Source organism: Magnolia sinica, chromosome 14 (genome assembly GCF_029962835.1).
Source record: "Magnolia sinica isolate HGM2019 chromosome 14, MsV1, whole genome shotgun sequence".
Classification (NCBI taxonomy): Eukaryota; Viridiplantae; Streptophyta; class Magnoliopsida; order Magnoliales; family Magnoliaceae; genus Magnolia; species Magnolia sinica.
In genome coordinates this window covers 78,743,228-78,769,589 of record NC_080586.1, presented here as the reverse complement: position 1 = coordinate 78,769,589, position 26,362 = coordinate 78,743,228, and the positions used below count along the sequence as shown (strand labels likewise).

At 39.4% G+C, this 26,362-nt stretch overlaps 1 protein-coding gene across 1 annotated transcript; it reads right to left on the bottom strand.

Moving 5' to 3' along the window:
- Positions 1–1,108: 1,108 nt before the first annotated feature.
- On the bottom strand, positions 1,109–23,515 carry LOC131224652 (pre-mRNA cleavage factor Im 25 kDa subunit 2). The gene is made up of 7 exons (XM_058219926.1): positions 23,325–23,515; positions 19,471–19,516; positions 8,804–8,897; positions 8,562–8,635; positions 4,077–4,163; positions 3,864–3,974; positions 1,109–1,703 (listed from the first exon to the last, which is right to left on the bottom strand). Exons 1-7 carry the CDS (start codon positions 23,444–23,446, stop codon positions 1,632–1,634), a joined length of 606 nt encoding a protein of 201 aa, XP_058075909.1. The 5' UTR covers positions 23,447–23,515; the 3' UTR covers positions 1,109–1,631.
- Between the last annotated feature and the right edge of the window lie 2,847 nt (positions 23,516–26,362).

The following is a 26,362-nucleotide window of genomic DNA, read 5'->3' as shown; positions in this document are numbered from 1 at the left end:
AAGGGGACCCATCAAATGCACAGTATTGATGTTCGATATACATCACGGTGGGGCCCACACAGCTCAACATCATAGGAAGTTCCCATGAGCTCGACCGCATAGAACCTTTTCCATATATATATATAAAGAAGAAGAAGAAGAAGACTGCCAATATAGAAGCTTTATCTACTTGCTAGTTTGGTTAGTGTTTTGTGGATTTTTCCAACCGAACATCCATCTTTCCTCAAGACCATAAAAGAGAGTCGAAAACAGAATTCTTGTTTTGCCCCCTTCTCCAGACATTTCCCCTCAGATTAAGATTGCAATTCAATTCATTTTTCTTTCAAACCTAGACTAAAATCAACATCTCATCTCAAAGAAAAACCCCAGAAGGCAAGATCTATATACGCAGACAATGCTCAAAGTACAATTCAAGTACATTCCCATTAACCAATCCTACCGGTAGGATTGGCCACACGCACAAAATGCTTCATGGAAGTAAAGAAAAGTGATGTTGAAAATAGTATGTTTGATTTTCAAGGATTCATGCAGATTTCTGCAAACTGCAATTAGTTGAGATAAGGCTTAGATGATAATGATGGTGATCCGATTAGTATCTTGGAAAAGGAATCCCACTAATGGACCACGAGTAGGTACAATCCACTTGGGGAGACATCTGGAACATCTCCCTCAATTGAGGGCGGGCACATGTTCCTACTGTTGTGACTTTGCATAAACCCATTAAAACACAAACAGATAGTAATTTCATGCAATCATAGATCAATAAGCCCAGGAGTATGGACCAAGCAAACTAATTGAGTTTTACTAATCTCAAGCACAACACTAACAGTGGACCTAATACATGTCAAACATCCATCAGGTGGACTCCACTGTCAACTCTGCAGTCCCCCAGGCATGACAGTTGAGTGAAACGATGACAACAGTCCATATTCAAATCACTAGTGCCCCTCCCGGTGGATGGATAGAACGACTTGATCTTGGGGCAGATCATCTACATGGCAGGCTTCTACATCCCGCAAACATCCGGTCACACACAGGTATCATCATTAAGGTGAGAGCATGGGCTTTAGCAAGAGGTCCAAGGAAGAAAGAATAAGTAAACAGGTCATGTTAGAATATCAGGACCCTTTTTTTTCTTTTTCAGAAAAAAAATAAAATTACATGGATGCACAAGCACTGATCAGAAGCTCTCCTGATTACAGACTCCCACATAATTCCCATACATCTCTACCAATACTATCATCAATCCAACTTCCATCTTACACCGGTTTTGATAGACAACTCATACATCTCTACCAATCCTATGTGAGCCTACACCTCAATATGAGCACATTAGGTGTCATCTCTATAGCTGACCCCACAACAGGTAGGGGCCCACATTCGTACAAGAGTGTATAAAACTCAAATCAGGTCAGCAAGTTTACAAAAAGAAAACATGTGGATAAAGACTAAACCAAGAGGACCAAACAGATACATGCTGTCCAAATGCATAATCATAAACTTAAGACAAATTAGCTTCTGTCATATGATTTCTACCTGCAAAACCACCAACCCCGCCTGAAGAACCTATCTGCTGATTGATTTAAGAATATTTCGGCCTGAGACAATGATTCTACCATTCTCCCACATTCTCATGCATTGATCATGTTGAACTGGAATCTGGATAGTTGTTGTGGGATAGTGGAGATAACCGGCCCATATCTCTGCAAACAGGTTCACGTGACATATTTCAGGAAAGATGTGTGTAGGAAATTTACTGACATTCTTGAGGAAAAGGCATGTTATAGATTTATTTTTATTTTTTTTGTTTGTTTTTGAAGACAACTACGATATATATATATATATGGGAAAAGGTACTATGCGCTCGACCTCACGATAAGCTCCCGTGAGGTCGAGCTGTGTGGGCCCCACCGTGATGCGTGTCGACCATCAACGCCGTGCATTTGATGGGTCTCCTCTAAATTATGGGATATCCCAAAAATCAGCCGTATACGGAACTCAGGTGGGCCATACCATCTAAAATCATGTGAAGACACCGTTAAAACATATAAAAGCACTTGGTGGGGCCCACCTGAGTTTTGAATGCTGCTGAAACTTGGTCTGAACCCTCATCCAAGTGGGACACACATAATGGATGGGCTGGATTTGCAAACCACATCTCGGTGGGCCCAAAAAATGATTATGAATGTTTTAATGGTGCACGGCCCCTCCCCACTTCTGTATGTGGTGTGGCCCACACAAGTCACGGATTGACTTGATTTTTGAGACCTAGGCCCACGATGGAATGGTGCATCTGACTGATGGGGTAGATGTTCGAAACGCATCACGGTGGGGCCCACACAGCTCGACCTCATGGGACGGACTCATGAGGTCGAGCGCATAGTACCTTTTCCCTATATATATATAATGGTCGGTCAAATGATGTAGAATCTTTTGTTCCATGTACTGGTGTGCCCATCTTTGCATTACCCAGATAATGCATCTAGTTGGATCCATTCTCAGTGGATTATACCAAGTGTTCCCTTATCAGGAGATCTTAACTACTGGTACTTTTATCAAAAGGAAAACAAAAGGATCTCAACCATGGAAGCATTTTGCCTGACCTAACCTCCTAGAAAACCTAGACAAAACAAAAGATTATCGAATAGCCTGCATTATCGAAGGAAAAGACAAATGACCATTTTAAATGTTTTTGGTGGATCATCTCTTTATAAACTGCAGTCAATCGTTGGTTTTATGGTGGAAGTTCTTACACCTTTTTAAGGTGGCATTGATAACACCCTGATAAATAGCCAATCTTGTCGGGTCACGGCATGGTTATTATTTTTTATTTTTTCGGTTTGTGGAGATGTAAAAAGAAGTGCAGAAAAGCATTGCTTGCAGGGCTTTGGTCAATTTGGTGGAAATGTAACAATCGGGCTTTCTGCAACAAGTGAAGTTTCCAAGCAGAGGTGTTTCTTAAGTCACAGTACCCAATAATCTAGTGGGCCACATCTTCTCCTTGGTTCTTGCTTGTAGTTCTCCTTTTCATTTGCTTTACAAATACAAAACCCAGGCCATTTGTTAAATTGTGCATTTGCAAGCAACCAATTAGAAATTTAAAACAGCGTACATTTTTTCCATGAAAACATGTTGTTGTTTTATGAGTAAATGTGATTGCACTACATTGAGAATTAGATGTTTATTCTACTTGGATATGCCATTTTAAAATGAGGAATTATACCATTCTCTTGAACTGAGGTTATGCATACCATCTTCAGGTCTTGAGCTGGTACAGGTGTGTCCATGGTTTGGTGATGCAGATTGTCGATCTGACAGGCCCACTGAGGACAGATCATGTCCCAGAAAAGCTCCCAAATTGGATTATCTAAGGCATCTAATATCTCTGGCATTTTTCTGTTGAATGTAGAGCATTATGGTTTTCCTCAAACGGTCCATTCCAGGCCAGAGATTGGAGTAGAATTGCAAATTGGGATGTTTTATGGCATGCTCTATTAACAGTGATGCCCATCAGATCAACTGTCTGGATCACCAGACCATGGTCCCACTTGTACAGATTCAAGATACAATTCACATCCTCATGAATAGATCATAATGTCATTTCAAATAATCAGTTTGCTTGTGTTTGGTTGCAACAAATATCATGAAATGTCCTGATTCATCAGTCTACTTTGGCAAAAAATATCATGAACTACGTGATGGTGCAACCAAACATACCCATACCACAACATCATTTGGATTGCATGTCACTGGGTTGGAAAGCATGATGTGAGCATTAAAGAAACAAATATAGGAGATAAGCTATTTGAGAATTTACTGCCTAAAACAGACTTGGCTGTTAAAGGTAAGAGGGCTTGCCATACCTGAACATTGTCGTAGAGTTCAAACAGTGGAACAGCAAGCAGTTTCAGGTTTTTCGGCACCGCAAAATACTCCCTTTCGGACAGGTGAACAAGGAAAAGCTTCTTACACTCCTGGATTTCAAAAGGAAAAGAAAAGGGCAACTCCCACATTATTTCTAAGAACACAAACATCAAAAAACGTAGTCAGTATTTTAAACTTGAGATGCCTTTCACCTTGGGTTTTGTTATGTGTGGAGGGCAGTATGGGTACATAATTGTTTCGAAGTTTGGCCTCCACCAGATGGCTACACACTCTCCAATCTGCAGCAAGTGGCAGTGGATGATCAGACATCAGGTTATTGAGTATAGATTCTATGCACGGTGGGCCGTGGGCCCTGCAAACTAGCCTAACAACAAAACCAGAATTCAATGTTATCATTACAGAATCTTGAGTTCCAGTCCTAGCCTGCCATATAACCAACCTGATTGGCAAACATACAAAAGGTATTTTGTAATGAAAAAAGAAGCTAGTGGCCCTTGCGGTAAGAGGGGTGAGTGGCAAGAGAGAGGTCTAGGGATCAAAGGCTCCCAACATCAAGATATTATTTGCCCTTTTTTGAAAAAGGTATTTTGTAACAGTAACAGTGGCCGTAACAACCATTGTGATCACTGTTACAAGTTACAACCTACTTTTTTCTTGTTTTTTTCTTCTTTTTTCTTTTTTTGAAGAAAACCTCTATTGTCCCTGTAGTCTTTCCGTAACAGTCGTTACGGCCCCGTAATGCGTAATGGTTGCCACTGTTACTGTTACGCAACAGCCGTTATGGCCCGTAAGGCTAGTACGGCACACCATGTGCAGAAGGTGATTGGAGCTCTAGGCACATGCTAAAAAATTTAAACCATTTGGGCTTGGCATATTTTGAATCCCATTTTACAAGAAGTGATTCAAACATTCTATTTTGTGGTAAGAACCTGGTGAATAACTACTTGATGTGCTGGTGTGGGCTCCAACAAATTTGGGATTTAAGAAAGCAGGATTTCAACAGTTCTCCGGCCCTAGTGTTTATAGAAATGCATACATATATCATCATCATCATCTGAGAGATTGAGAGTTATCAAATATTGTTCCATCATTCCACTCTATCGTAGGCAATGCCCCGTGATGTTTCAAATCTAAAGTATCATAGGCAATGCACATCCTTTAACTACATGGAATAAATTATTTAACAGCCTCGTCATCATCACCATCACCATCACCATCTAAGCCTTTTATCCCAACTAATTGAGGTCAGCTACGTGCAATCATGTTCCTTAATCATTTCACTCTATCAAGTGCATGGTGCACCAACTGTTACACGTTATGAGGTTGTAATGGCCGTAACAGCTGTTATGAAGAAGAAAAAAAAAAGACCCGTATCAGCCCTGTAACACTGTTATGGGGCCAATACAAGTATTTTTTTTTTTTTCCAAAAAAAAAAAAAAACAGGGACTGTAACAGCTGTTACAGCCTGTATCATAACAGTAATGGTGGCAGCCGTTATTGCACACCTTGATCAAGGGCCATTACTTCTGTTAGCCCGTATGTCATTGAGTCTTTTCTTACTACCTCCACCCAGTGTTCGAAATATCGGTATCGCACTATCGGTATCGCACTATGTATCGCACCCTTGGGATACAGATATGTATCAGTTATCGCATGGGATATATCGTTTGTATCGCATAGTTTATCGCACTTTTTGGGAAACATGGGGAAACATTGAGAAAATGGTTGAATTTTTTAATGAAACTTTGGGGATTGTTAAAAAAAGCCCTTAATACACACTTTTAAATCATAACATCTCAAAAAAATATGCACATAATAAGTTTCCTTTGTATAGGGTCCTAAACTATGCGATGTTTAACTGAACTAATACAACTATATTTAAATTGGATGCATGATATTTATAAATATATCATAGTCATGTATGAAAACACAACCAATTTATTGAAAAGCAAAAGAAGAGCTGAAGAAGTAAAATTTGAGAAATAGATGGACGGTGGGCGTCCCTCTCCCCACTGTTTTCTGTGGTGGGGTCCACTCCATATATGGATCTGACTCATTATTTGTCTCATGCCTTAAAATTATCTAGCCAAATGGAAGGACGGTGTAGATAAAACACATATATCATGGTGGGCCCCACAGAACTTGGTGACGTCAATTCAGTAGCCAGTCTGGCTGTGCAAATGTTAGTATCTAATCCGTGTCCTACGCAGGTGAACTCCCTCACACCAGCCATGCACGGTCGGTGCTATGTGGGCCCCAACATAATGTATTCGTTTCATCCATTCCGTTCATCCATTTTTACGGTTCATTTTAGGATTTAATAAAAATAAGTATAGGGATATAATTCTAAGGTGCACCACACCACAGGAAAACAATAATGATTGGATATCCACCATTTAAATCCTCCTAAAGCCCACTGCACTGTTTATTTGACATCCAATCTGTTGATTGGATCATAAAGACCCAGATGAAGGGAAAAAATAAATATCAGCTTAATCCAAAGCTTTTATGGCTCCCAAAACATTTTAAATGGTCAACATTCATTCAACACTGTTTCTGTAATGTGGTCCAGATTATATTTCGATATACCTCATTTTTTCTCTCATAACATAAAATGATCAATAAAAATAGGTGGACAAAAATGATGCAACACATACATCATGGTGGGGCCCACAAAGCACCAACCACCAGCCATTGGCTGCTGCCCGTGGGAGTAGCCAATCCGTTTCGGACACAGATTTCCTGTGAAAGCCTTCCGTAAGAAGTTCCTGCGCTGGGAACCCAGGTGGGGTCCACTGTGATGTTCGTGAGAAATCCTCTCCGTCCATCCGTTTTGTGAGTGCATTTTAGGATATGAGGCCAAAAATGAACCGTATCCAATACTTAAGTGGGCCGAAAACGGGATAATTGAACGTCCACAGTTGAAATATTCGTGGGCCAACAGAAGTTTTGAATCATGCTAATGTTTGTGTTTTCAGTTCATCCTAGTAAGAATGACGTTATTAACGGTATGGATGACATGTAAACATGACTGTGGGCCCTAAAAAGGTTTCAACGGTGGAAATCATTATTCCAACTATTTCCTATGGTATGGTCCACTCGATCTTTGGGTATGATTAAATTTTGGGATCAACCGTTAAAATAAGATGGAAAAACCGATGGACGGCGTGGATGGACCACATACATTAAAGGTGGGCCCGAGTGAGTTTACTGAGACCCTAATAAGATGGCGCGATACAAACGATGGACGGCGCGATACAAACGATATATCCTTCTTTCACTTTCCCTCTTTCACTCTCCCTCTTTTACTTTCCGAACCCTAATAAGATGGACTCGTCCGTTCCTCTAATTGTTTCTGTGATTTCCCCATCCGCGCCCCTCTTTCACTTTCCCTCTCCATTTTTACCCCCATCCACGCAGTCCGATCCATCTTTCACGCACGCAACCCCTCAAATCTCGTTCCGAAAGGAACGATTCATCGATTCGGCCTGATTCTTCGCCGGAATCTCCGAGAAAGAGAAGAAAATGGCAAGAAAATCGTACTTACCTGTCGAATGGCCCACCTCCGATCGCCGCTACAGCCAGGTACTCTCCGATTTCCTTTTTTTTTTCTAATTCAAATTTTTGGATTTTTTGGTGCGATATCGACGATATATCAGCCGATATTTGGATTTTTTGGTGCGATATCGACGATATATCGGCCGATATCTAGATTTTAGATTTTTTGGTATCTTCCGGGGGTTATCGCGAGTGTGTCGTCTCGTAGTGGTGCGATAACGATAATATCGGCCGATATATCGGCCGATAGTATCGATATTTCGAACACTGCCTCCACCCACGTCCTTTTGAGCCTTCCCCTTGCTCTTTTAGAGCCTTCAACTGCACCAACTCGCTCCTAACCAGCGGCTCTTGGTCGTTGTTGCATATGACAAAACCATCTATGTCTACCTTACCTGATCTCATTACCTATTGGTGCTGCTACTAATAAGTTTATTGGTCACTGTTGCATATGATCAAACCATCTGTCTACCTTACCTGATCTCATTACCTATTGGTACTACTACCCATAAGTTCCTCAAATGCATTCATGTCCATCTCTATCGTTCCTCATACGGTATACATATACATATATAATAAATACCAAAAAAAAAAAAACTCCAACCCAAATGGTATCCTTTTTTTTCTTCTTTTCTATTTTTCTTTTCTTATTTTTTTTTCCTTTTTTTGAAAGGTAACCAAATGGCATCTTATGATGTTATGAAATTTTATGGCGACTAGTTTTGCTTTTACTAAGCCCACAAGCACCTCTACTCGTGGCCATGCATGCCAACCAGGCACTTATGTGGGACATCAAGCCATGCACTGAGTGGCCCTACTGTTAGATGACTTTGCCCAGGAATAGGCCATCCAGCCCACTCTACTCACTAAGCCAGTCATTTGTATGTTGAATATGGACCATTGAGAATTTTTGAAAAGCCATGGCATACCTGAAGATTAAATCTGCCTTACACTTGGGCCATAGATCGTCATCCATACTGTGGAGCCCAACTGATGTCCAACGCATGTACGGAGAGGTAGGGATGGACTTAGTAAAACTCAATTGGTGATCTCTCCCTCTATTGTTGTACACATGTTATGAAAGTAATCTAATGATTTTGCGTAGTTCAAAGTCAAACCTGCCAATCTGGCTGAAGAGTAGCTGCATTAGCAGCAAGTTTGCTGGACAATTTACGTTTCAAGCCCTCGATTTCTGCAAATTTCAGCCAAGTAGACAAAGTAGTAAATAAAATGAGTACAACCGCTATTGATTTATTTTTTTTAATCTTCCAAAAAGAAATTCGATAATATCATCCCAAGAGCAGCATTCTTATGGGCCTTCTCAATTCTACTTTCCAATCGGAAGTAAACAGATATGCACCATTTTCTCCAGGCTTCAAACGTCCACCAGGAAGTTTGCAGAAGGTATTTCCAATTTGCAAGAGAAGTATATGGGGATGGTTATGCTCCTGAACCTGAAAAAGAGAGTCAATCTGTCAGACTTCAAAGGAATAAATATTTGTTGTTTGTACAGACACATAATCAAGCAGTCTCCTTGAGTCTTGAGGCAATCCCAGAAGACACAAACGCACGTCTCTCGCATGTATGCACCCAAAAGAGATGAATCAGCTATGTTTTTTGCAGGCATGTTGCCTAGTTACAGGTATGGACAGGTCTTAAGTATGGTCTTGCTCGACACCCAAATATCAAGGTTTGTGAACACTGCTTTGTTATCTAACATCCAGTATGCATCTAGCATTGCAATGCCTTCAAAAGATCTTCATTAATTTTCGAATGTGTTTTCATAATCTTTAATTGCTTTTCATCTTTACTGGGAAGAAGACCATTTCCCCTCAACGGGGCAATTTCTACAGTTTGATATTGCAAGTAATGCAACTAGAAGCAAATAAATTGCAAATTGATACTTACCAAGCCAGGCTCAAATATCCACATGCACAGATAGATAAAACGAAAAAGAAAGTCCAGGGGCGGGGTTCAACAGTCCTCTAGCCTTTATGCTAGAGATCACTAACCCCCTACCCTCTTCTACAGCAAGAAAAATCTCAGCAACTCTTATTGAGAACTTCACATGAAAAGTTCTATGTAGGTACGACCATTAGACCCTATTCATAAGTCATTGAGAATTGAGATCTCTAATCTACAAAAACTGGACTTTCTAAAAGGAATTTAAAAAAAATAAATTAATTAAAAAAAAAAAAGAAACACCAAGAAAGCTTTAATAAAAGAGGAAATGGAAACATCCAAGGGACTCCTGCGACACGAGCTTAAGCAGGCCTCCATCCAGACCTCTTCTTGTGCACACATGTGGAGCCTGCACATACAGTATGAGATGTGATTGCATCAATTCCCCTGGCTTGGAAGAATGTGGATCTGTTGAGTTCGTGGCGATATACTCATAGAGCTGTGGGATAACGTGCTTGAAATTGTCCGCTAAGATCCACATGTTGTGGGATCTCCGTTGACTCATCCACTTGATATCTTTCTTGGCATGTGGAAACTATTTGTATTTTATCATCCAACACTTCTTCAATGACTTCCTTGGACTAGCGTGATCCTTGGGTATTTGGATAGCTCATACTTCTATGCTCGTCTTCATAATACCCCAAGATAAACTGTAAAGTCTTGCACATTAAATATAGGGCTGATTGACAAAACCAAATCAAAATAAAGAGTACCAATTTTGATATGTAGCTTTTCTTGAAGATCAACCAATTAAATTTCCTCTCCAATGCAACAAAAAGGCAAAATAAAGGTTGTAGATTAATATCCAACAACCGAGGATACTCTATGTTAGCAATCGCAATAAACCCCTGGTCTTCTTCTACCATGGCAACACACCAACACTTGCCAAACCAAAAACATCGCATGTTGTAGCCAAAGAAAAATATCTTCTTCTTTTATTCCATAAAAACTCCTTAGAGACCAATCTTTCTATAATCTTTCTACAACTGAATCTTGAACATCTCAAGGAAATGGCCCCAATGGAGAATGAGCACTTATCAATGCTAACCTCATGGGGAATGCTCATGAGAAAGCAAAATTCCTCATTTCCCCGTCATTTGATTTTCTATTGAGGAGAACATTCCACACAAAGGAAATGGCCCCAATGGAGAATGAGCACTTATCAATGCTAACCTCATGGAGAATGCTCATGAGAAAGCAAAATTCCTCATTTCCCCATCATTTGATTTTCTATTGAGGAGAACATTCCGCACAAAGGAGCCCCCAATGGACTCATAAAAGTCTGCAACTTTAGCCTCTTTATCCATCGCTTGCGTGAATAAAGAACGAAAGAAACTTCGAATTTAACAGCCCCTAGCCACACCTTTTCAAAATCGAAGTATATCACTGCAACCTACCTCAAAGCGACTCCCCTCTTCAAGCAAGCTACCGACTTTGTTTGAGATTGCACAAGCCTCCTGATCATCTCTTATTGCAATACAACTAATTTCCTTCCAAACATTCAATCCCACACTTCTCAACGAAGCATAAACGCCCCCTGCACAACCATATTTCTAGAAAATAACATCTCCCCACAAAGCTTCATGTTCTTCCCCAAATCTCCACCACCATTTACCGAGGGCCCAATTTTTCTCCCTTCATCTCCCACCGTTCACCGTCCCTTTCTGATTTTTTTATTTTTTTTTATTTTTTGAAGAGCTATGGATGATTTTATTAGGAACCTGACTGACAAAATTGTCAAGACAAAAATAAATAAATAAATAATAAAATCTCTGAAGAGAATTTACATATCCAAAATAGAGCAAACTACATTAATATCAACGTGAAGACACTCAATGGCCCATTCAGCTACATCCCTTTTTGCCTTCTAAAAAACTTGACCCCAAGGTTTAAGCTTGTTGTCAAAACAGCAAGCGTTGCATTCAACCCATAAGTTCCAAAGGAAAGCCATAAGGATCAGCCACCACATTGTTAGACTATCTTTCACCAAGTGAACACCATGCCAAGACCAAAGCATTTGCGGAACTGATTGTGGCATTGTCCATTTCACCTTGAATAGACAAAATATGTGAATCCATATCTGATTGGCAGAAGGGCAATGAATTAAAAGATGGTTGACTGACTCGGCATTGCTCATACAAAGAAGGCAAGTGTTCGGGAGAGTCATTCCCCTCTTCTCAAGATTGTTTATCGTTCGAATCCGCTTCCTACCCGCCAACCACGTAAAGGAAGAAACCTGTGTGTGTGTGTGTGGCACAAAATGCAAAAGGGATGATCAGGCTCTCCAGGGCATTCCACAAGGGGTGGATCTTATTGTAAAAAGATTTTACCGAGAAAGAGCCGGAAGAGGATGCCGATAATACCAATGAGTGGCACAAGTCCGGAAAAGGGGAATAATGCTAGAGACAAGCCAGTATGCTTGCAAAGTCTTCTAAGTCCAAAAGGCCCCTCCTACATGGGGGACACCATGCAACCCTCCTCCTTCGGAAGAGTAGCGGCGATCTACAGTGATGTTCTTCTCCGAAGATAGAGACATTGAGGAATAGAAGACCTTCATCAAAGGCCTTCCTCCACACCATGTATCCTCCTAAAACCTTATCCAGGAACCGTTCCCAAGATCAAATGATGAAGCAGCTATGAGTGACGGGGGGAGGAGTCAATGGCCTTCCAAATGGTCGATACACAGTAGAGCGATGTCTTCTTGATCTCCCACCCTCTTTCTTCCAACCCATACTTTTTTACTATTACTTCCCTCCAAAGCTTTCCTTCTTTGACAAAGAATCTCCATTGTCACTTGCAAAGCAAAGCCACATTCATAGAATCAAGGTCTCTCAGACTTGCACCCCCTTCGACTAAGGGTAAGCATACCTCTTCCCATTTTAAGAGGTGAAATTTATGTTTTTCCTCCACACCTTGCCACAAAAAATGCCCTTCGCAACTTTTTGAGTTTATCTATTACCAATTTCAGGCATCTATAGAGGGACATGAAATACAATGGGAGAATAGAGAGGGTCAATTTAATAAGGGTGATGCGCTAGGCTAAAGACAAGCACCTCCCTTTCCATCTTGATAATTTCCATTCGAATCTCTCAATCCCTTTTCGAATTTTGCACCTCCCAATTGGTAAGATGAAACCTTTTTCTTCTTCTCCTCCCTGCAAATGAAGTCCCTTTGAATTTTGTTAATATTTCTAGGTAGAACCACCAGCATCTTAAATAGGGACTGAATGTACAATGGAGGTTACTTCATCAGGAAACCAATTGCCTTACACCCCAAAAACCTAGTATAAGAACTTCTCTTCCCCTTTGGGCCAACTATGCCGAGGTCATTGTTCCTCAAGTTAACCCTTACACCCTATATCACTTCAAAGACATCAGAGAACACCTTCTGTGATTCTTCATTGGTTTCTAAAGCATTGTTGTCGTGTGCAATCACATATACCATTTTTTTCGAAAGGATCACATATGCCATTTTTTATGGCATATGCATTCCAAGATAGTATCTGATGGCATACTTTTTTTGTACGATAAGAATGCGATGGCATACTCCATATGCAATCGGGTATTGTTTTGTTAAATGTTATGTAAATATAATATTAATAATTAAATATATATAACTTAATTTATAGATGGTCTAATAGTCTCAAACTGCAATGACATATGTAAAAGAATCCAATCCAATCACTTTTGGTAATAAGGCATAGTTTTTCCTAATTTTTTAGATTTTTTTCAAAAAAAAAAAAAATGATTAAGGCTAGAGCAAAATATGCGAACAACATATGTTGGTCATATATGATGGCATATGCAATTTGACAACATTGTTCTAGAGGCATCAAACAAGCGTGTTATTCGTGAACTGGAAGTAGGATGTTATCAATCAAACCTACCAACACCAAAACCCCTCACCAAACCCAAAGCAACAGCATTTGACATTTAACATAATCCAGCTCTCCACCACAATTCTGAATATGGAGAGAGCGGGTCCCAATGTCTCCAGGTCATCTCTTCCAATCAAAACGGATTCCATTTTAAGCTGCATCTCTTCTCTGTTTGACCAGACACTCTCGGGAAAACAGTCTTGGGAAAACAGTCTTACTCCTCCTCCCTATAAATAGATTGATTTTATCCAGATATTTTCTTTCAAACTGTTGACATCTCCAAAAGTATAGTTGTTCTACTCTCACAACTTACCTCTAATAATCTGAGCTTACCCATGATTTTTTTTTACCCAGCCCTTCCATCGATTTGGGAAGACTCCCACCACCCCTTGACAGTATCAAGGAAATATGATTGTTGTAACCACATGTTCTGCAATCTAAAAGGTTTGGGACCCCATGATTCCAAGGATGATGAGAGAGATTTGGTTTGTGATTAGATGTTGGTTTCTCACTTCTCGGAGCCCTTTGTTAGGCTCTGGAAAATGGTTTTCCCATTTGCATCAATCAAAGCCTCTACAGCCGGCACATGATCCGAGCCTCCTGGTTATTTGACAAAAGCACCAGTTTGAGAAACTTTTCAAAATGTTGGAAACTCTAAACATCTGGGAAGCGGGAGCTAGAGTACGAATCCGAAGCATAATTCGAAGCAGGAGCAAAACCTAGTTAAAAGGATCGCGCAACTATAGTTCCCGTTTCTTAACAAATTCAAGAAACCCCACATATTTGTGATGATTATATGTTAAAATTCTCACCAAGACACCAGCACATCCACGAGCAAAACCTAGTTAAAAGGATCATGCAACGATAGTTCCCATTTCTTAACAAATTCAAGAAACCCCACGTATTTGTGATGATTATATGTTAAAAGTCTCACCAAGACACCATCACATCCACCTTCTTAGAACCGCAACTAGCTCTGGCCAAAAAATTTGGCACAAGCTAGGATCATTTGGACCATATACCACCGATAAGCTCCAACGGAACCACACTTAACACATTTGAATAGAATATATAGGGAACATAACCTTTAAACACATCCAAATTTAGCAATGATCAACAAGACCATTACAAGAATGCCCATAAATCTTTCCTATAGCAGTCCCACAAGTGAAAATCATCACCACAGAGATTGGACCTTAGATGCGTCAATTCAATTGCCTCGTAAGTTTCTTGCAATATCAGGATATCTGCTTTGCTCTTTCAGATCAGATCGTTGATGCACAGTTTCTGCAAGCTGCTTTGCAGCTTGACCCCACAAGGGCCTTGCCTCATAATTGTAAGATAGTGGGTTTTTTAGCTATAATCACAACTACCCGATCCCCAACCCAATTGATCTAAGAATCATGTCTAATCATAAGAGAGTAGGGTTTTTAGCTATAATCACCGCTACCTGATCCCCAACCTGATTGATCTAAGAATCATATCCCTTGAATCGTAACTAACTATCAAAATTAAATTTACCATATCCCCCAATGCTCATGCTTCTTGGCTTATGACTTGCCCTTCACAATCTCTTTGTTTTTTATTCTCCTTCCATTTTTTTAGAATGATTCCAAAGTTTTCTTCCTATCATCAATGTCTATTCCCAACATTTTTGCTATTTTCTCCAACCTTCTCTTTACCCCGACCAATCCTGGTCTAGAAGCATTCTTCTCATTCTCACCCATGAGGCTTCACTTGCATCCACACCAACCAAAGCCTTTCCAGCCTCAGCCTCAGCAATTAATTTGCCATGGACTCTGCAGCAGCAAAAGCCTGAGCCTCCATATATGCATCTCCAACAGTCGAAGCCCAGCCACGCACCGATTTGCTGGCTCTACGACTGAAAAAGAGTCAACAAAATTACAACAAGAATGTCAAAGATTCCACCATCTGATTCTATGGCTGTGATTGACCCATTCCAAGATGAGGTTTCTATTTGGGCATAAATCGAGCACCCAATTCAAGTAAAAAAAAAAAAAAACTTTCCCCATGTTGACTTTCACCCTTGCAAAAGTAACTTTTGTTGTCGATGTGTGTGTGTGTGTGTGTGTGTGTGTGTGTGTGTGTGTGTATCCAACACTTCCTCATATTGAGAACCCATTGCAATGGGCATAGAGTCAACCCATGCATGGGCTAGGTTATGATATGTGCACATCCACAAACCTTAGTTTGCCAAAACATTAAACAAAAACCAATATCTCACCGATTCCAAAGAGAGGCGTCTAATCTTAAGTGAAACAAAGTGCTTCTTCTTTAAAGTTTGAAAAAAAAAAAATTGGGAAGTTTTTTGGTAAATAATTTGCACAAGGTTCCTTCTACCATCGAAACCAAACCGCTTCAAGCCTTCGCCAACATTATTTGAGGATACCCTCAAACCCTCACGGGGATATCCCAGATTAGTTGGAGATATAAAGACATTGCGCATGCTCAATACGTCCTACATCCGTCTCATAGGACGAATTCCAGCATTATTATGGAACATAAATGATCCCGGGTCATTAGATTTCTCGCAAAATAATTTGTCAGGTGAGATCTTCAGCAGCTTACAAAGCTAACATTCCTTGAAGTATTGAATCTTTCACAAAACCACCTCGTGGATAGCATACCATATAATCAACAGTTTCTTACATTCACAAATGAATCATTTCAAGAGAAATTGGATTATACAGTCCCCACTATCAAAGAAATGTGAGATACCAAGGTTTCACTGTTGTCAACACAATCGAAAAGCAAATACAACTAAGGATCCGTATGAATTGGGTTTTGAATTTGATACGGAGTGAGAGTGGAAATTCTTTTCTTGACTTTAGCACTTTGGACAAAGGTAATGAGAGAATATATTCTATTTATCGATAGAATGCTTTTGTTGAATTTTCCCTCTACGACATTTGATCTAATTTAGAGACAATAAGAGAATTGAAGCTAGGAGGAGCAAAATAACTGAAGGGAACAGATACACGAGGGAAGAAGGATTATATTTATACTTTTCTATCTAATGTATTTAACTATATGTTGATGGTCACATATTTCATGTTTTCACCTTTTGTTTTGGAGACTAAATTATTATAGAAAACCTATCTCTGATTGAAAATTGGAAGTGTAACATGTTTCGTGAGAGATACCATTGATCAGTTGAGCACCACCTTTGTGAATCCATAAATCATTCCCACTCCCACTCTGTATCTAACTCTAAAACCTAATCCACGCAGATTACCAGTCATATTTGCTTTTTGATTGTGTTAATAGTTGTGAAACATTGGTATCTCCACATTTTCTTGATAGTGGACTATCCCAAATTTCCTTAAAATAATTCGTCCGTGAATGTAAGAAACTGTTGACTTTATAGTATATGCTACTTACGATGTGGTTTTACGAAAGATTCAACACTACAAGGAATGTTAACTCCATAAGCTGTTGAAATTTTCACACATAATGTATCATAAAGGCCATTACGTAAAGGTAACGGTAGTAACCATTACACGTTACAAGGTCATAAATGTCATAACGGCCGTTACGAAAAAATTGACCCATAAAGGCCGCTACAAACTCCGTAACGGCCCGTTATGCCCCCCGTAAAGGCCATAATGGTCTGATACAGGGCCGATACACGTTTTTGAGTTCTTTTTTCAAAAAAGAAAACGGAGACTATTACAGACCCCGTAACGACCATTACACCCCGTATCGTAAAGGTAACGGTGGTGGCCGTTACGGTCACTGTTACCGTTACGGAATACACTTGACAAATTATTCTGCGAGAGATGTAATAACTCAAGATCATTTTTGTTCTTAAATGATGCTGGAATTCGGCCTATAAGATCGTTATAGGACATGTAGAGCATGTGCAACGAGCCAACGACTTTAGATCTCCAACTAATGGTGGGATATCACCGTGAGGGTCTGAGAGTATCCTTAAACAATGTTGGCGACGACCTGAAATGGTTTGGTTTCGATGGTAACAGGACAATTTGTGAAAATTATTTGTCAAAAAACTTCATATTCTCTTTTACTCTGAAGAATGGGCAGTTCGTTTCACTTAAGACCAGAGTCTATGACCCAAGGGAAGAACGAGACAAAGTGGTGGTTCTTCCTACCCACTTTATGATTATACTCCCATCCACTTCCTTCCCCTTAAAAATCTAAATGGCAAATTCAGCTTGATCTCTATAAGGAAATCTAACAGAAATAAATCCTCTACTCCTACTTGATTTCTTATCCTAGGGGATGAACATGTAAGAGATCCAAATCTTCCAAATACTTCTTCCATGTTCTATTGCCTCCACTCGAATGATATATTTCGTGCTTCAAAAGAAGAAGTTGTAAGGACATCTACGGTTCCTCAACTGCACCTCAAAGTTAGACGCCACAACATCTACTAGATAGTTCTCATCTATCATGAGAATTTTGTTTGATGTTGTAGTCACGTGAACACCTCCACCTGAGGGGCAAATGTGCCCCATAACTTTTTCCCGTGGCAGTTTGGGATTAATAGTCGGTCATAATGCTATTATAAAGATCACTGAAGAGAAACTACCCTTTGGTTGTTTGACATTGTAGTCACATGAACACCTCCACCCGAGGGGCATACGTGTCCCATACTTTTATCCATGTTAGTTGGGGATTAGTAGTCGGTCATAATGCTATTATAAAGATCTCGTAAGAGAAACTACCTTTTGGGTAGAGCACCCAAACTCACATCTCCTTAAAATGGACAAAACGCCACTTAATACAATCAATCAAGAAGTATTGTTACCATTTTGATTTCGAGATCCAATTGTCCGATATTGGATGGACCAAACTGTCTTGGTTCCCACAACCTCACAACTATCTTTCACCATAATGTTTCACGGCGATATTGAGTAATGTTGAGGGAATTTTTATGCTAGAGGAATTTCATCCGCCCAACAATCACTCCAATGGTCTTTGGTGATACCCATTAGTCTCTGTCTTTGGTGATGCCCTTCCAATGGAATTGATTGTAACTTTAAAGTGGGAATGTCCCTTTCCTCTTAAATTTCCCTAGTCCTCATCATTAAAGGTGGCTCCAGAAATGTTATTGCGTGGGCTTTGAGGAATTTGTCCCCTTGGAAGCAACCTCCCATTGAGAACAAACTTATAAAAAGATGTTCTGATTTGAGTGTCATTTCTACTCACATCGAGAGAAGTTAATTCCATGGGCAATGCCCTTGCAAAGCAAGGTGTCGCTTGGAATAACCCGTCTACAAGATCCTTGCATCCATTATCCTGATGGATTATTGTATCTTTCCCCTTTTAAATCAATTGCTAGTTATCACTTAGCGAGGGAGGGAGGGAGAGGAAACCTTGGTGGTGGGATGCATGAAAAAAAATTAATACCCCGACCTGTGACGTCTTTGTTTCTTAATCCTAGACATTATGTGTAGTCCAGTCAGTTGCATAGGAAGTGCAACCGGAGCATGTGTGGTTGGTAATCTAGTAATTTGATTTCTAAGAATAATTGTTTCACATGGTTACTAAGTTGTTGTATTAAGATTGCTTTACATCTCTTTACTCCATAATGCTTACATAGTCATGGTGGATATTCCTTTCATATTACTCGGGCACTAAACTACTAAGCATGCATCAATACAGTGAGGCCAACTATACTATGATAATGGTAAATTATAGTAAGGCAATATATGCACCAACATATCCATATCTAGAAGCACTAATTTGTACACACACATGGGTACACATGTCTAATGAGGCGCAAGGCCCTGTAATTCTTTTTAAATCAGTGTTAATTGGGCATATACCGACTGGTGGTCCAAAATCAAGCATTCTTGGAAGAAGAGAGCTTAATCCCACATGGGGTAGAGAGGCCAATGACATTGCCAACACTTCAGCCGAAAAGGGCATAAGGAAAGTCTGATTTGTATTGAGAACGTGTTTCCTATTTTGATGACTAAACAAACTTATCAGACACACAAATGTATACACAGCTAATAACATATTCAACCTGGCATCTTCAGGTTTCAGCTTGAATATATAGGAAAATTAGAGCAGTGTCATGCCGAAAGAAACCAATGTCATCATATCAAATGTTTTAAGAAAACAAAGCCTTTCTGATAACTTAAAGAGATAATACAACTTGTATAATCTGGAATCCAGATAAAGATGTTATTACTGACCAGCAGAATTGCTTCCACACTCGTCCGCATACCTTCTTTCATATAGCTGGCAATCACAAATTCACACCAACAGCATTAATCAACATATTGATAAATCGTCTAGAACATATACCACTTGCAAAAAATTCAGCTGTTGTCCACCCGACACAAGCCTTATTAGCAATCATTTTTTGCAAACCTTGGACTGGAAACCACAACAAATGATGATGATGATGACAGTGATAACTAGTCATAGTTTCATATATTCCATCTGCACTTCAAACCTCAGTCAGATGGCGGTAACCAATGACTATACATATAAATTTGTGTAACAATGATGCTGCACTGTAAGTGCAGCTCAGTCGTGGCTATCAAAAGAAATTTTTCTTTCTATTTTGGTATTTGGTGCGCTATGTATATGGTTATAATGTTCGGAGCCACTATTTGCACACCGGCTTTGATTTGGAAATATGCTAATAAAATAGTAAAATTTTATGACCGTGACTAGAAAAGAAAGGGTGTATCAATCAGGAGATTATAGGTATCATTTGCCATAACTTGCTTCTATTTGCCTGGTTACAGTTTCACATTCAATGCTTTTTACTTTTTTTAATCAGCATTACATCATCCATTCAAGCAGGACTGGAACCAGTACATCTTTAGGACTTGATATCGAGTCTCCCCTCTGGTAGGGGCACATCATCATTTTAGGGAAGAGTGAAACAAGTACATCAGCACTCAATATCGAGTCCCCCCTCTAGTAGGGACGTGCACACACCAGCCCACCTAAAACAAGCTTGATTTTATTCTATTCTTTTAAAAGATAACATTTGCATATTAATTGACACATCTTTCAATAAACATTTGTATATTAATTGACACACCTTTCAATTAGCATATATAGTTCCTAATAATCAAATACAAATCAAGCATGTTTTGATAAATTAGTGCCCATTATACTGAAATAGGATAAAAAGAAGATGAGAGAGAGAGAGAGAGAGAGAGAGTTTTCCCATTCTTCCAACTTCCCAAAATGGTTCATACTGCTTCAATTCATCAAGTATCACCCAAAACTTATATAAATGAGGTTTTAAGCTCCCTCTGTTAAAATTACAAAACTAGTGAAAAAGGAAGGAAAAAAACTAGTTTTATGTTTTTTTGGGAAAAGTAACACTACTAGAGATTGAACCCTAGATCACTCTCACACACTGCATTGTCTCTACCAGCACATCTAATGAGTGCTTGACAAAAGATTTTTTTTTTTTTTTAAGATAAAATTTGAAAAAATTGAAATGGACTACTCATGGTCATAGGCCACTTCTCGGTGCCAATAAGGTGCGTATCGGGCCAATGCGCCCCCCTCCTTTTCTAAAATACCGGTTCGCCCCTGTACTGCATAAAGGTGATGGCCAATTTTCAAAAGAATGAGTATGGCTCTGTTAATTAGGCCCATTGGTACTTGTACAGATTATGTCTGTGTTAATTAGGCCCATTGGTACCTGTATGGATTAGGGCAGAGCAAAATTAAAATTTTGAATGGGGGAGCCCACTAGGCCCAGCCCAGCCAATTCAAAATCCAGGCACAAACCAACACAAGCCTAAATCATTGACGGTTCTAGGAATGAGCTAACAAACTGAGATTCCTAGACTAGCTTTGCCGGATTCAAATTGATAATGATGTTTATGCTATTGCTGCATAGGAAACAACTAGTGTATTGCACAAGGAGCTTTCCACTCCCTCTTGAACCAAACTTGTTTCTGTGTCACTCACCACCAGGCATGTAGCTACATGGTTGGGAATGTAGACTATCCATCAAGCAGGTCATCCCATTGATGGGCACAGTGGAAAACAAATTGGTAGTAGGATGATGTTATCCTTTTGATTAATGAACTTATTGAGCATGGACCATAACCTTTTGTTCCATCATCCACTCGAAGCTCACAGATCAGATAATTAATATAGCTTGATCATTGTGTTTTTGACATCGCCACTTACTATACTAGGGCCCAGTGTAGGGACTACCTATGTTCACCAACCATATAGTCGCACTTACCATGGGGAATAGCAATGAATCAAGAATAGTTCATTGCAACGAATCAGAATCAGCCTCTTGCAATATGTAAACTACTACGACGTGATGCTTTCTAGTTATTGTTCTGGTGGGCCATCACACGAATCCAGCGGGCTCTGCCTGGAGCAATTTTCAACTTCTCTTGTTAATCGTCCAAAAAACTCACATGGATGAAACAAGCCCAAATTTCATGTCTGAATCACATTTTGAAACTTTCCTTCCTCAAAAGTTTTTCATACTTGTCCATTTGTAGGCCACAAATCAGATGGCCACAATACTCAATCACCTTGGCTTTTGAAATATGTCCCACTAAATCAATTGTTCCAATCACCATTAATGCATGCCTGATGCAAGCTACAGGCCCACCATGGGGCCACCATGTGCTGAAATTTGTGGTGTTTGTTGCAAGTTATGGGGAGCTAAATGTCAGAGACCAGACCACATTTACTATTTTGGAAGATAGAGGGGGCTGATTTTGAAGATACGCTGATTGATTTTCTGAAGATATTGGGGATTATTTGGTACATCAAAAAATATATATATATTTATTTAGTAGATTTACTTTTAATATTTTTAGGGCCAAATCTTTTTTGTTGCTATCTTAGATTAGATTGACATGAACTCAATTTAATAGTTGAGTGAACTTTGTTAAATATTCATAGGGATTGTCTTTTAGGGTCTATAGAAAGGGGAGTGGTCTAGGAGGTAAGGCATTCAAATTTCTTATTTATCAAAGTTTTTGTTTTAGTACTTGTAAATAGAAGTTTGAATATCAATGAAATTGTTTATTCCTCTATTCCAACATTCTTGTTGGTGTGTTCTTCATCCATTCATGCGATTTTGGTATCAAAACCTCATTGATTTGATAACCTGGTGGCATCAATGCCACATGTGCAGCAGATACATATTATGTGGTACTCAAGCTATTCATCAATCATCACGGTATCAGCTCTTCTTCACCTTCACCGGACATTCATCAGGTCAAACCAATGATGATTGGATCATGTACCAGAAAGGACCTACTACAACGGAAAATTCCACACAATCACTGCATTCTTCTAAGAGTTTGTTTAGCCCATATCACAATTCAGGATCATCCACATGTGCTGCCCCACCGGAGCCCACAAGCAAAGATGGTTGGAAGATCAAAACCATCCACGTTTTGGGTGCTACTGCAGATGGAACAGACTAAGAAACTTATGCTGAGCAGATGATTTTGCACATGACACATGTCGATGAATGCAGACCGTTGAAATGGAAAAAATTTCAATGGATCATATTCAACTCAAATAAATCAATGGACAGGAAATTTTCTCAGCATGACTAGTGAATCATGGGCCATTCAAAATAGCACCCATTTATCCTACCATTTTCATGCAGCTGATCCTGAGTACCACAGAAGTGAAACGATCTCTCTTTCTAACCAAACATGGATCATTGGCTGATCGGGTAACGTCCATTTACGGTCGATTAATCCAAAAGAGTTAATATAACCCAAACAAAGAGATTCCCTAGTGATATCACATCCATAACAAGGGGGGCACCAGATGAACGGTCCACATAAAAAACCAGTCCCGCATTATAAAATTCCTCCTCTCCTTTTCCTTACCAATGAAAGAAACTCAAATAAAAAAGAGGGGGGGTAAAAAAAAAAAAGCAAAACAGCAGAACATACACCGTAAGATTGGCATACGACCCCTTAGGGTTTCTAGAAAAGGAAGAAGAACCCTAATTGCATGTTTTGCCAAAAATAAAATTTAAAAAATAGGGTTTTTTTTATTTATTGGAGAGACAAAAGCTTACTTGACTTTCATTCGAGCAAGACGATCTGCAACAGAAGTGTCTTTTTCCATCTTCGGCTCCTTCGTTCCGAAGGTATAGCTCGACAGAGGGTATGTATTCACCACCGGCGATGAAGACACCATCTCTCTCTCTCTCTCTCTCTCTCTCTCAAAAATACTCAAATCTCTCTCTCTGTCTCTTACGCCGACGGCGGACTATACTACTACATACAATCAAATGACTCTAATGTTAGTCTTGCACCATTTTAAAAGTGGTAGTGACTCGTCCTCTTCACATGGGGCACAGATGTTGGGCTATCCAGACCATCCAAATTGTGGGTGTTAATGTGGATGGATAAGATGTTTAATATTACATTGATGAAATAATCTTCGTCATCCAATATTGGCTATCAAATGGATGGCTTATAATGAGTCAGGCAAAATTCATTGGAAAAATCGGATGGTTGGTGTTTTCATTTTCACTGGATCATATGGATAGTATTATCTTTTCGAGCAATATTTAAGTCATGCTGGTTTGCAATTAGAGGGATCCTAGTCCAAATGTCCCATGTGTGCTGGAAGAGTCTCCACCATTAGATGGCACACCACTAACGTAACTAACATGTCTGGTATGCAGCAGAGTCTTGCCCACTCAGCTGCACATCCAAGGCACATGTGGCAATGTTCAACACGTTTGCAAGATCTTAGCCTTTCATCAGGTGGGATACACTGTTTGGATTTTCGTGCCTTTGAAAAACCGGCTATCTCGCGCCTAATCTCCCATATTAATGGGCTTTAATATAGACGGTTAAGATTGTTTACACAGGAATGCGTTTACTCGCGAATCCATCCATTTGATACAAACCGAGTTTGATTCCATAGTACCAATCTTTTAAGCCATTGTAGTCATTAGATATGTATGTTAGAAAAATGATAGATATAAGTTCATAGCGTAATCTACTCGTAATATGTGAAAATTGTGATTCAATATTAGCGATCCCAGACTGTTGATTCTTATGCAAAAGAAATAATTGGATTAGTTTGATTTGTTAATTAAAATTTGACCATTATTTATCTCGGCTTTTGGTAGATTTTTATTTAATTAAGGTTGTCTTAATTAATTAGTGATAGGTCGACGATATTTGAGCCCTAGATAAACAAATTAAGAGACTAAATTCGTGGTTTAATTAATCAGACGGATTAGTTCTTACGGTTGATTAATCTGATTTGTGTGATTCTTTATTAGTACCACCCACGTATAGACTTACCTCGAGTGTCAAGATTCAGGAAGTGACAATGTAAAATAATTATAAAAAAAAAAAAAAAATCAAAAGTTTTTGAAAAATCCAAAATAGAAAAAATCTGAAATGTTGTGGATAAACTAATCAAAGTTAAAACATGTAATAAACCTTATTTTGCATTGTAAGTTTAGATGCACTTGTAAATCCTACCTCATTTACTGTCAGGCAAAATAGGTCCTAAGCCATTTCATTAAGATGACTAAAAAAGCAGAAATAAAAATCCCATCTGCAAAATCCTCATGCATGACTGTGTTGAAACGAGCCTTAATTAAATTTGGAAAACATTTCCGTGCATGTAGTTCATTAGCATCTACATCACTTATCTAGATTATGGTCCACTCTTTCCCAGTAGTGTGTAAAAATAGCATTAATAAGATGGTCATAATCATCCTTTTTTTACAGGATGGTTTGGGTTATCCCATTAGTATAATTTTTTCAATACAACCTATGAAGAGTGGATTGGACCTATAATTGACAATTCCAATCGGGTGATGTGGATGCCAATGAGTCCAAATGAAACTTTTTGAATGTAAAGGTTTTCGTGTACTTACCCACTAGATCATGTAAGTTGATAGGTTTTTTACATAGATCGGGCTCGCCAATTAAAAAACAGGCTTATATTTAGGCCTAGCCCGGCCTCAAGCCTAATACATCAGACCAAGCAGGCTTGATGTGGGCCAGGCGGATGATGAGTAAGGCTGCACAAGGTGTACGGACTAAGAAAAGGGCTGCACAAGGTATATGGACCAAGAAACTCTCTTGAAACATAATATATTCATTGGTAGTTCTCCTTTTTGAATCAGGAGACTTGGTTAGCTCAACTAAACAATTGGTATGGTATTGTGGGGCCACTATGAATGTATGTGTCTTATCCATGTCATCCATCCATTTTCAGCTCATTTTATGGCATGAGCCCAAAATTGAACATATCTTCTTCTTCTTTTTTTGTTAGTTTGTTATACTCCCCACTGGCACCCTACTGTCAGTTCACACTTTACTGTTAGCCACCCCCACCAAGGATCAATACCAAGACCTTAGTGTTGAAATGAGGTATCTTTCACTCAATCTACCACTTGAGTTATGGATCAGGGTGTAAAATTGTAACACCCTAAAAATTAGGGGTCGTGCATACGCTCGGCTCTCAAGTTCCCGGGTATCACTTATAACCGATTTTACAAATTGCTTTTAATTAGACTTAAATGCGCAGTATGGAATTACTTGGAACATGAAGCACAATCACAACTAGTATACTGGAATGAAAGAGATCAATATATACAGGTCCAAAAGAATATAAATGGGTCGCATAAGGCGTTGCCCAACAAAAGCACAAAAAGAATCATATGTCCAAAGGAATGGTGCGCTGACCCCACTACTCAGTGATCTAGAATCTAGTCTCCTAAATTGATGGAGAACCGCCTATCAACTGAAAGTAGGATAGCTCGTCCTCCTCATCGAGACTCGCGCCGCCAAGTTCCTCATACTCTATGTCACCTGCATCTACGGGAGAGTCTGGTTGGTGTTTTAAAACACCGTCCCAAAGTAGGATTGAATGATCAACTCAGTGGGTGCTATTAGTCTTGAGTTGTAACAAGCAACAATTACATTATGAACTTAATAAAAGGCAATCATTCATAAACACATAACTAATCTTGTTACTACATATGCATGATAGATGATATGATGCACGCCCTTGCTACAACACTCCCTCAAGCGACTCCGTCTAACGATCGCGTATGAACAACACTCCCTTATTGCGACC

Excerpts from the sequence above, each read along its gene's own strand:
- LOC131224652 (XM_058219926.1), bottom strand. The coding sequence starts at position 23,446 with ATGGTGTCTTCATCGCCGGTGGTGAATACATACCCTCTGTCGAGCTAT. Across the intron at positions 8,898-19,470 it reads GTGTGGAAGCAATTCTGCTG|GTTCAGGAGCATAACCATCC; the intron begins GTCAGTAATAAC and ends TCTCTTTTTCAG. Across the intron at positions 3,975-4,076 it reads CACACATAACAAAACCCAAG|GAGTGTAAGAAGCTTTTCCT; the intron begins GTGAAAGGCATC and ends TTTGAAATCCAG.